Raw genomic sequence first — 13,185 nt, 5'->3', positions numbered from 1 at the left:
CAAAAAATATTTTCTAACATAAATCCTGTAATAGCTTACAAACAACCACCAAAATTACTGAGACAACTTACTTCCGCTAAATTTAGTTCCACAACATCTAATAACAAAAAGATAGGAATTTTTAAATGTAATGATAGTCGTTGCAAAATTTGTTTATTTTACCTACAAGAGGTAAATAATTTCGTAACATCCAACGGTACTATTTGGAACATTAAAAGTCACATTACTTGTAGCAGCAAGAATGTCATTTATTATCTAAAATGTTTGTCTTGTAATGGTCAATCAACGTATACTGGAAAAACAAACAATTTGAGAAATCGCACTAATGGTCATATTTCAAGTTGCAGAACTGGCCATTCAACAGACAGATTTGACAATCATGTATATGATTGCCAACGTATAAATAAAAAAATAATGGAACCATTTTTCCAGCTTTTTGTATTTCTGGAACTTAAGAGTGATAAAAATTTATTATCTTATGAAAGTCATTTGCATAAACAAAAGCATGATACTTTTAACTAACACTTCCTGTTTTAAAAAATATTAGACAATGGTAACTAATAGCAACAATACATTAATTGATTAAAAAATACTTTTGTAACAAAAAATAAATAAATTTGTACATAACAGCACTTAAACTAACACTACTGATGAAACATTGAAAGGCCTCTAGTGTTAAATATATTTTGTACTAATTTCTTACAAGCTTTTAAAGAAATGTGTAAAAAAAATTTTTTTGAAGTTGAGATTTTGTTTGACATACATTTTTTATTGTATTGGTTAAAATTATATCAATAGTTATATATATATATATATATATATATATATATATATATATATATATATATATATATATATATATATATATATATATATATATATATATATATATATATATATATATATACATATATATATATATATACATATATATATATTTATATATATATATATATATATATATATATATATATATATATACTATATATATATATATATATATATATATATATATATATATATATATATATATATATATATATATATATATATATATATATATATATATATATATATATATATATATATATATATATGTATATAAATATTTTAAAATATCTAAAAAGTTTTTAAAAAAAGAAAAAAAACCCACGACACTTTGCATTAGAAACGTTGCGACTTTACCAATTTCGCCATTTAGGTGTATCGTACTACAAATTCTTGAATAGTATTTGATAAACAAAAGACTTTATAAAACGGCAAATAAATGCTTTAAGTCAAAATTAAGGATATATTACCGAAATGCATTTTTTAAGCAAAAGTTACACTGTAAAACCTGATGGTTGAACATTACATAATTTGAAGTTTACATATGATATTTGCATACACTTTCTTTCATAAAGTCTTTTTAAAAAAAGTGCTAGGACTCTTTCTCACCAATACCTTGCTTGCAATGGCTGCCGAAAGTTCGTGTCAACAAGCTTGACTGAGCGTTAATAAGTTGATTTTTAGTATATAATATTTGTTTTTACTTTCTTTAAAGAGTTAATATTCAGAAAAAAACGCGTTCGGTCTCGACACAAGCCAGATGTTATGTTATTTTTGAAATTGAATACTTTGCTATTTTTATTTTATTTTTATCTTATTTATTTTTATTTTTATAATCAAATTGTTTTATTAATTTGTTTTAAATTATCATTTTTTTTATTGTTTATTTTTATTAATAAATTTATACTTTGTTATTTTTTAAAATAACTATTTTTGCATTTATGAGATTGATAGGTGGATTGAAGAGTACTTTTATTTTAGTTTGATTGATAATAAATTATTAGAAAATTATTTAATAGTTTGTGATCTTTATAAGAACAACCTTGTAATTGGTAATAGTTCTCTTAATTCTGCTGCGGTTTATAATTAATATAATTACTTATTATTGTTTACAAATAGTGCTCAATAAAAAAACTGAAGTTTTAAGAAACATTTCTTGTCTTTTTTTTATACTTCATATACTGCCTCAATGTCGTGGCAACGATAAATAATGAAGCTTATCTTTGTCCGAAATTATACGACAAGGGGTAGTTTTGGACAACGAGAAACTTTGTTAACAAGGAAAAAAGACAATTATAATTTACTTGAACTAGCTGGGTTTTTTAGCTTTTTTTTAAGAATTAATAACTAAATTGTCTTTTTCAGCAAAAATTTCAACTTTTTCTCAAACAGTACAAAAGCAATGTTATCTTTTTTAAAAAGTTTCGTAATGTACCACCTTCTCACCTAATATATATTTAGTTTTATTTATATTTAAAGATAATTTGTTTGACTTAAATCATTTGGTAAGTTTGTAAAGTTCTTCGTTTACTGTTTGAAGTAATACATTGATTTTGTTATTGGAGTAATATCGTTATTGGAATATAAGTTAGTATCATCCGCCATCAATATCTTAAAACAGGTCTCAAAATGTAAGAAAATTCATTTATATAAATACAAAAATTTTTATTTATATATATGCGAAATAAAAGTGGCCCTACAATTGATCCGTGAGAAACACTGCAAGTACTTGTCTCATTATCAGCTTCTCCTCGATCATATATTATAAACTGCTCCCTATCAGTCAAAAGACTCTCAAACCTGGATATGATAGTTTTCTTTGTATTATAACTTTTGAGTTTGGATAGAAGTATTTAATGATTGACTTTATCAAAAGCCTCACTTAAGTCAATAAATTTATCTCGAGTATACTTTTCTTTATCGAACGCTTTAAATATATAACGAGCAGGGTGAGCATGTTCGGCGGAACGAACAAATTTAAATCCAAACTGTTTATGATAAAAAATATTATTTACATTTACTAAAGAAATATGATACAATATATATATATATATGTATATATATATATATATATATATATATATATATATATATATATATATATATATATATATATATATATATATATATATATATATATTCAATTATAATAGCTTATTATACATAACATGCTATAATATTTATAAAAAACAAGAAAGAATTGAAAATGGTCTATAATTTGCAACATAAGGCCCATAAAAGTATTTTTTTTTAATATGTTTATAAATTTTAAATTTTTTAATTAAACTTTTAAATTTTATATTAAACTCAAACCCGCATTTTTAAAATATTTTTTGACTATATTAAATTATATTATGGGAAACTAAGAAAGATTGTGGTGGTATTGCATCACTCATATTTTCTGTTCTTTACATTTTATTATTTGTTGATATATTTTTTTGTGAAATCCAACTTATTTTATTAAACAGAAAATATATACAAAATAAAAAAAAAAGGGAGAGAAATGTCGTCAATTTTTTATTCAATAATAGTATGGATTTATGATTTAAAAATCTCTTTAAAAAGTTGAGTTACTATCCTAAAAATACTATATATTGAATAACATAAAAGGGTGGGACTACTACTATAAAAGGGGCCTTCTAGGCCAAAATTTTTCAACTCTATCTATAACCATAAACTCATATCATATTTAGCTATAAACTTATCTATATTCTCATAAGTCATTTCAATCATAAACTTATCTATAAATTCTTAACTCATTTCAACTATTATCCCAACCATAATTTCTGAGCCAAAATAAAATAATATAAAGATAAAATAATGGTAGTATAACAACCATAATTATTAATGTATTATGGTTACATTATAACTATAAGCTCTTTGCTAAAAAAATTTTTGCAATTTTTGCAATTTTTTATAAATCAATTTTTCAGACAGATCAATTCATTATTATCAACCCATGAGTTGAACGAATCAGAATACCCATACCCCTTTACTAATGGTTTGTTTTTGAGTTTACAAATAACTTTTCCAATCCTAAATATGTTTTAATCAGTGTTTTGCATTTCTTGTCCATAAAAAGTACCTTGTATTTCTTCACTATTATCGTCAGTTATTTTATACGTTGGTGGATCTGTGAACTGAATCTGTAACACTGTAAAAACTTCTTCAGTCCATCTCGGTGAATTCCTTTTTCAAAAGTTACCTTCTTTTTAACTATCTTAACTCTATCACCAATTGAAAACTTTGGTTCTGACTCTGATCGTACATTTCTATTTAGATCTAACCAAACAATATTTTCATTCTTTTTATCGCTAGCTTCAACTGGTGTCATTTTAATTGAGGAATGCTTTGCGTTGTTGTATTTATTTACCATTTCGTCTAAAACGTTAATATATTTTCCAGTAGAATTAGCTGGAAAATAATTAAACATTTTATCTTTCATTATTCTATTCCAACGTTTAACTACGCAACTTTTTTCTTGATTTTCAGTTGAATATAACTCAACACCAAGCGCTTTAACATACTTATTATAAAATTCTAAGCCTTTATCTACCCACATTTTTTGACACTTTCTTTCTTTAAAGATTTTATTTAAAGCATTAGCAACATCAACTCCAGTAATACTTTTCAATGAAACAATTCATCCATACTTCGAAAAAACATCTATCACCATTAATAAGTATTTTATACCGTCATTGAGTTTGGAAAAAGATTTCATGTCGACCAAATCAGTAGCCAATATTTCATCGGTTCTATTTACAATAACTTTTCTATTTTTGAAATGCTTTACAACTGGTCTATGAAGTTCGTTTGCAAGTTTGTCAGTCCATTTTAAGTCTTTCAGACCCATTAGAATTAGATCCTTTGGATCCATAATATTTACTCCTTTATCCTCGTCTTTTTAACTGATCGTTGGTAGTTTTTTTGAATAGATTTAGTTTCAACACCCAATCCAAACTTTGCTTTAGATGATATAATAGGTTTTATAATACCTTGTACAATTTTTTCACGTATTGTCGGATTTTTTATAACATCCATTTCTTCGATCATAATTTTATCAGCTAAATTTCTTTTTTCTGTATCATCGAAGTATTTTTAAGCAAGATCGTGATGGTAAGCTGCATTATCAATTCTATTTACAGATTTACTCAATTCTTTATATGCATCAGTAGAAGTTATTCTTTCATCTAAATTAGTACCTGGTCCTGCAAAGTTTATTCTAGGTAAATGCATTTCACCTGGGAACTGTGCCCATGGTAGTTTTATTTTTTTAGTTATTGAGTTAATTGAACTTACTAAATCTCCTCCTGTTTTTGATGATACAAATTGAGTTTTTGTTTTCCCACAAATAGCGCAAGTTCAATGTAAAATATTTCTATTGTTTTTACTCACGACATTTTGCAAGTTTAGTGTATTTGTTTTGTTTCTACATTTAATGCAGTACATTTTTATATATAGAAAAAAATGATATATAGCATTTTTATATAAAAATGAAAATCTTATATATATAAAAAATAGATATTATAGATTTGTCATGGAATGCGAATAACAATAAGAGAAATAATAATAACTTGTTTCCTAAGTGAATAACAGAGGAATTATTGTTGGAAAGTCGGGTTGTGGAAAAACTACTTTAATATTGAATTTACTTTTGAGACCTGGTTGGTTAGACTATAATAATTTACAAGTTTTTGGAAAATCTCTTTTTGAACCAGAACTCAAAATATTAAAACAATCTTTTGAAAAAAAATTACCAAAAAAAAATATTCTTGAACTATTTAAGTTAGAAGACAAAATAGAAAAATTAAATACAAACCCTGAACTTATAACTGAAGACATTTCAAAAAATTTAAATGAGAAAACAGATATGAAGTGTAAGCTTTTTGAAACAGCTGAAGATGTACAAGATCCTCAAGATCTTAATATTCATAAGAATAATTTGATGATATTTGATGATTTACAATTAACAAGGCAAAATAAGTGTGAAAAATTTTATATAAGAGGAAGACGTAGAATGTAGATTTTTTCTATCGTACACAAAATTATTTTATTTTACCTAGGCAAGCTATACGAGAAAATACAAATTTTATTTGCTTATTTCCACAAGATTCAAAGAATTTAAATCACATTTATAATGATCATGTTTCAAGTGATATGTCAAAAAATGAGTTTAGAAATTTTTGTAAGAAAGCTTGGTCAAAGCCTCATGGATTTGTTATTATAGATCTGTCTTCTAAAAGAGAGTATGGAAAATATAGATGTGGATTAGATAAGTTTTATATACCAACTTTTGAATTTAAAAAAATATAAAAAACAAAATTATTATTTTCTATATAAAAAAACAAAAATAGCATATTTATCAGTGAGCGGAAATAGCAATATCTTAAGAACTAAGTTTGCCCCTATTATTACACTTAGAGAAGACAGAGAACATGAAGTGGCTCTGGTTAGTTTAGAGACATATTACAGTTTTCCTAATAGCAATTCTTCAAACAACAATTTTAGATATAGCGCAAATAATGGATCAACTTGGAAGGATGTAAACATTCCAGATGGATGTTATTAAATTAATGATATAAATAAATATATCCAATTAATTATGACAGGAAACTGTGATGCAAGTTCAGGAGTTACAAATATTACAATTAAAGAAAATAATAGTACATTAAGATCAGCTTTAACTATTGCAGCTGGTGATAAAGTTGATTTTACAACGTGAAATTCAATTAGAACTGTTTTTGGTTTTGAGAGTGGAATATATTCAGCAGGCTACATTTTATCAACTAATATAGTAAACATATTAAATGCTAATAGTATACAAGTAACAAGTGATATAATAGGATCATCGTATATAAATGGAGGAACTAATAACGTTATATATTCATTTTTTCCAACTCTAGATACTGGATATAAAATTGTTCAAGAGCCGCATAACTTAATTTATTTACCAATAACACTAACAACAATAGCAAGAATGAAAAATAAATTGCTTGATCAAGATGGAAATCTTTTGAATTTACAAGGAGAAAAAGTATCACATTTCATATAAAAGAAGCAAAATATTTAAAAAGAATTATTTTATATTATATATAAAAATGAGTAATAATACTAATATTAGAATAAATAATTCGCAAGGGCAATTAGAAAAACTTAAAAAAGCAATTGAAGATGGTTATGGAGCTAGTATTAAGTTATCACATTCAGATCTAAATGGAAAGCATGTATTAGCTGTAACAGCTTATTCATTGAATAGAATTAAAAGAGCACAAGAAAAAGGTAAAGGCCTAATAATTACTCTAAGTAAAGCACATCTAGCTCACAATTCTCAAATAGAGGGAGTATTTTATGGTAAACTTTTACCTTTCCTTGGTATAGCTGGAAAATTTTTATTATCAAGCTTTGCTCCAGCTCTTGCAACAGGTTTATTAACAGGAGTAGGTTCAGCAGCTGGATCAGCTATGGTTAATAAAATTGCTGGAAGGGGTATTGTGTACTTAAAAAAATATGGAAAAGGAGTTAAAATGACAGCTGCAGGAAATGGTTTATATTTGAGACCATGGAGTAAAGGAGGTTCTGTAGGTGATGGATTGTACTTACGTAGTCGAAATGGATATACATCAACAGGATCAGGCTTATTATTAGGAAAAAATTCACCATTTGCTGATATTCCTTACTTGAATATGATTCTGTGATTTCTCGAAATTTTTTTATATTGCATATAGAAAGAAATGCCGAGAAATAATCCGCCAATACATAAATTTATAAACAAATATATACCAGATGAACCTCTAAAAATACTTCTTCATTCTAAGGTACACAAAGATTTAGAACACCCTTCAGTATTAATAACTGAGAATAAATATGAAATATTTGCACAACACGACATTAAAATAAAATCTCTATTACATCAATATATTCTTTTAAAGTTTGGTGTGGTAGTTAATGAAGGTGTCGCGTTAATTTCATTAAAACAAGAATTTAAATTAAAAATATTAAGTTTACAAAACTCTGTAATATTAGAGACTGTTGATGATATTGTAGTAAATGTTGTTAATAATTCTGATTCTGATGTATTAATTAAAAAGGAGATAGTTTATGTTTTGTGAATATATTGTAAATATTTTTAAAAAAATTATTTTTACTTATTAAATTAGAGTTTAATTGCAAAAAGCTGCGTAACAATATTTATTTAGATATACCAAATGCACAGAGTGCAAATGATAATAAAAATTTCAATAAAATATATCCAAATCTTCCAAGTGCACCTAATGAAGAAAATAAGATTATTAGTGCACATATATATATCGTCTTAACACAACTAGTAATATTCAAAAAAAAATAGAGAGTGAGAGAAAAAAGAAAAATATGTTAAGTAAAAAGTATCATAAAGCTGTAAAAATAATTTCAGCAATTGATAATTCATTACTAGCAAGTACTATGATACTTGGAACTATTGGAATTGGATTTTTAGCAACAATAATTGCAGCACCAGTAGCTATCGCATGTGTAAGTGCAGCATTAGGAGCTGGTGTTTTATCATTAATAGGAGGGCAAGTTAATAAAAAAATTAAATTTAAAAGCAGAAAATTATGAAAAGATTGATGTACTTGCTGATTCAAAACCAAATACAATAAGTGACTATATTTCTAAAGCTTTAGTAGGCGGAAGTATAGATGACAATGAAATTAAACTAATACTTAGTGAACTTGAAGAATTTAAAGCCAGGCTTGATTAGAACAAATTCAAAAAATTAATTAATGAACAAACTAAAGAGTTATTAATTAAACAATGAAGAGATGAATCAATTAATATACTCAAAAGCAGATTTAGTAAAAATGTAAACGTCAATACACAAAATAGTGTATTAAAATAAAACAAAAAAAAATCATAAAACAATTTATGTTGTGTTTTTTTATATTTCTCATAAAAAAAACAAAAATGTCATTTCTAAACATTAAAGATCCTGAAAAAAGAGACAAAATTGTCAAAGAATACTTAGAGCTTAAAAAAAGAATACAGCAAAATAATTTATATGAAAAGATGGGTGAAACGAATTTACAGTTAGACTTAGAAAAATTGTACAAGCCATTAATTGATAGTCAAGATAGAATAAAGGAAAACATAAATAAATTGCAAGATCAAGCTAATAAATTCGCACTCACTTTTTTAAATTCTAATCCTGAAGCAAATAGAGAGATAATGATAACTGATTCTAAAGAACTATTGCCTTATCATGAAGAAAATAAAGATATGAGGTTAGGAAAAATTGCAGCAGGTTATCTAAAAAGGTATGCTACTAGTAAAAAATCTACAGATACTACATTTGGGATACGTAATGAAGATGGTATATTTTATATTGGAAAAAAACCAATACATATTAGTTATGATAATGTAGCTATTGATGATAAAACATATTTTGGTACTCCTGGACTTTGGGAGTTGTTAACAAAGTTTAAACCAGGTAAGGGAATATATAATGAAGATGACCTTAAAAAATATCGAGATATATTATTACAAATAGATGCAACTACTACTGAAAGCCCATACAAACCAAAGTCGTCTCGTAGTGGAAAATATAGAGAAATAATAGCCCCCATTTGGAGAGATATAAAGAAAAATGAGAAGCGTGAATCAAAAGGAATTGGAATTGGAGGAAGAACAAACATAGAAAAAACAATTCTTCCTAGCGACCCTAATGCATTAATTGAAATGCTTGATTTACGTATAGCTGCATGGACAACAGGTAACATTGGAGCAAGAAATGAAGCTATTGTAATTTGTGATGAATTATTACGACAAGGTATAATAAATAGTTCACAGTATAATGCAGTACAAAATAATTTATAATTATATATCAGTGTATATAAAAAAAATATATAGTACATAAAAATTGCTAATTGTTCATAATAAGAGATACAAAAAGAAACATGCAATTGGAGGAAGTGGTATATTCGAAAGTATAAGAGATTTATTTAAACGAATAAAAGCGTCAAATGTAACAAGAACATCATCAGCTGTGTTGATGAAGATGGCTGCTACTGATTTAGGAAAAACTGCAAGAACTGCTGCTAAATCAGCAGGAAAAGAACTTTCAACATCAGCAATTGAAGCTGCTAGAAATGATGCAGTTAAAAGAGGAAAACAAATAATTGATGAAACATCTTCAAAAATAGTTTCACAACCTGTTATTAATAAAAAAATTGATGAAAAAATTTCAAATTTGGTTGGGTCCAATGATCTGATTAATAATGGCTCTGAAAGATCTTAAAAAATAATGTAGATGATATATCAATAAATATAAATAAAATATTGATGGGGTCTGCATTAAGATCAGCAAAAAAAGTATCAAATAAAATGCTATAAGAATAGAAGATCTAGTTAAAAAAGGACGCGGTCTTCAACTTGCTAAGGACCTCAACGAGCTACGCTTAAGACCTCGATGAGCTATAGCTTAGACTTGAGTAGACTTGCAAAATTTTTTATATTGTTTTTAAAAACTGTTATTAAAAAAAAAAATTTTTATATTGTATATAAAAAAACAAAAATGACAACTTCAGAAATATTAAATTTTACAGAAATGCTAATTGTAGATAATGGAATTGAAAGATTTGAATTCCATGAATATGAGCCAGCATCTCAGGGTTTGCATTAAGACAAACATACATAATTCAGAAACCAACTACAAAATGAACATTATTATTTTGCATACCTTTAAGGCACATTTTTGGATTCTGTGATGATTACGACAAAGTTGTTTATATTTAATTTCAATCAGACGGAGATAAATTGCATGTTGTTTATTAAATTTTTTGAAAATTAAATTTTTTTGAAAATTAATTAAATTTTTTTCTTTATATATTAAAAGAATGAAATATTCAAAGAAAAGTTTAAAAATCTATTAGAAGAAAATAATATTTCAAAAAAATTTGACAATCTTGCTACATTGCTAATGATTGCTATGGAAAATGGGTTATTAGATAAAGAATCTAATTTGACTGAAGTGAAGGAAGTAAATGAAAAAAGAAAAGTTGGTAGACCTAGAGTACGTCCAGTGAAGGAAGTAAATGAGAAGAATCCAGTTGGGAGACCTAAAAAAAATTGTGAAAAAGAAGAAAAAGAAATAGATCCAAAATATGAAAGATTAAGAACAATAAAGAAAAAACTAGTCACTGTTAAATTAACTAACATGGAAAAAGGAGAAATTAAAATATATAAATCATTATATAGTGCTATGCGCGAAACTAAGCATGGAGATATCTTGAATTACGTGATGGAAAAGTTGATAATGGATTTAAGATTGAAATATTAAACTCTGAAAAATTAAACAATAAAGATGTTTAAAAATTATTTACATGTGCTTTGTAAATATTTTTAATAATAAAAATACGACAAGATTTTTTTATTTTGAAAAATCATTTAAAGAAAATGGAAATATAAAAAAATAATCTTGCTTTATAAATATGGAAAATAAAAAAGTCACAGAATTACAGCATATCACAAAAGAGCAAAACATTAAGTATTATTATAAAATGAGAAAAAGTGATCTCATAAGAGCGTTAGCGCACACACCTGTTCAGCATACACAAATGTAATCTACATCAGTCGAACAGAGAAATATACTAGATGATCCTATTCCAGATACATCATCTTCATCAATTTTAACTCCTACACCTTTTATTGCAATTAATACATCAATATCTAAAAAAGAATCGAATAATTCTTTTCCAAGTTGGATTATGTCTTTTGTTCCTGATAAAATTAAAAAAACAGCTAATGAAAAGATTGAATCAATACAATCTAAAGTTGTAGAGTTGTGTATTAAGTTTTGCAAAAACCCAATATAATTTAAATTAATGAAATCAGCTATTAAAAATGTAACCAAGCAACTTAAAGCTAAAGGAATAGGAGGTTATGATGCTTTATCCTTCATAAATGCTGCTAAAAAAAGTGCGATTAAAATAATAAATGAAAATAGAAATTCAAAGGTTTATATAGCTCTCACTTGTGTAATGATGCATACTAATAAAAAAACAGGAGAAACTAAAACTACAACTCCTTCATTTAGAACAAAAAATCAAGTTGTATTAAAAACAACAGATTTAGATGAGTTTTATGAAATATCAAAGCAGAAAATTTTAGAATCGAGAGTAATATATCAACAAATAGAATCAGTTTGTGTATTTGTTTTTGTTGTAATGATGGAAATAAATATTATCGATTATAATCTTATTAAAGCTAGATCATACATTCCACTTGATAAAAATTTAGCAACTAAAAAGGCAATAAACAATATAAAAAATGAAGAAGATGATGAGTGTTTTAAGTGGTGCATCGCAAGAGCATTAAATCCAATAGATAATCTTTTTGAAAGAGTATATAATGAGCTTAAAGATCAAGCTGAAAAAATAAACTGGGATAAAATAGAATTTCCAGTTTCATTAAATCAAATTACACAATTTGAGAAGAACAATACAGATATCAGTGTCAATGTATATGGTTATGAAAACTCAGAAGTTCATATTTTGCATGTATCAAAGAATAATGATCGCAAACATTTAATAGATTTATTATTAATCTCAAATGGTGAAACTAATCATTACTGTTTAATAAAAAATTTAAGCAGATTACTTTCATCACAATCATCTGATGAACATTGCAAAAAACACTATTGTAGAAATTGTTTGTTAGGATTTAAATCAGAAAAATCTTTTTCTAATCATAAATTGTACTGTGAAACACATGATTCAGTACGTATCGAACTTTCAACACCAAATTCAACAATGCAATTTACTAATCACAATAAATCATTGAGAGTTCCGTTTGTAGTATATGCTGACTTTGAAATTTTTATCAAACAAATTGATACTTTTCAACCAAATCCGAATGAATCTTATACTAAACAATATTAGAAGCATATTCCAAGTTGATTCTGTTATTATATTAAATGTTTTGATGAAAGTTTTTATCAAAATAAATTAGTCACATATACTTCAACTATTAAAACTGCTGATGTTGCACAAATTTTTGTTGATAGCTTACAGGAAGATATCATAAAAATTTGTGACATGATTAAATTTCCAAAAAAGATGATATTTACTCCTGAAAACAAGCATGATTTTAATGCAGCAATATCATGTCACATTTGTGGAGAAAAACTAAATGAAGATAAAGTACGTGACCATTGTCATATTACTGGATAATATAGAGGTGCGGTTCATCAAAATTGTAATTTAAATTATAAAATTCCAAAATTCTTTCCAGTACTATTTTAAAATTTATCTGGTTGATTCTCACTTATTTATAAAGAAATTATCAGGAGGAAAATTGAGTTGTTTACCAAACAATGAAGAAAAG

At 25.7% G+C, this 13,185-nt stretch overlaps 1 protein-coding gene across 1 annotated transcript; it reads right to left on the bottom strand.

The window, feature by feature from the left end:
- Positions 1 to 2,681: 2,681 nt before the first annotated feature.
- On the bottom strand, positions 2,682 to 4,705 carry LOC136087070 (uncharacterized). Its single transcript, XM_065809576.1, has 3 exons — positions 4,522 to 4,705; positions 4,034 to 4,407; positions 2,682 to 2,816 (listed from the first exon to the last, which is right to left on the bottom strand). Exons 1-3 carry the CDS (start codon positions 4,703 to 4,705, stop codon positions 2,682 to 2,684), a joined length of 693 nt encoding a protein of 230 aa, XP_065665648.1.
- Positions 4,706 to 13,185: the final 8,480 nt, after the last annotated feature.

This window comes from Hydra vulgaris, chromosome 11, assembly GCF_038396675.1.
Source record: "Hydra vulgaris chromosome 11, alternate assembly HydraT2T_AEP".
Taxonomy (NCBI): Eukaryota; Metazoa; Cnidaria; class Hydrozoa; order Anthoathecata; family Hydridae; genus Hydra; species Hydra vulgaris.
Note: the sequence above shows the minus strand (reverse complement) of the source record. Positions and strands in the feature narration are given on the sequence as shown.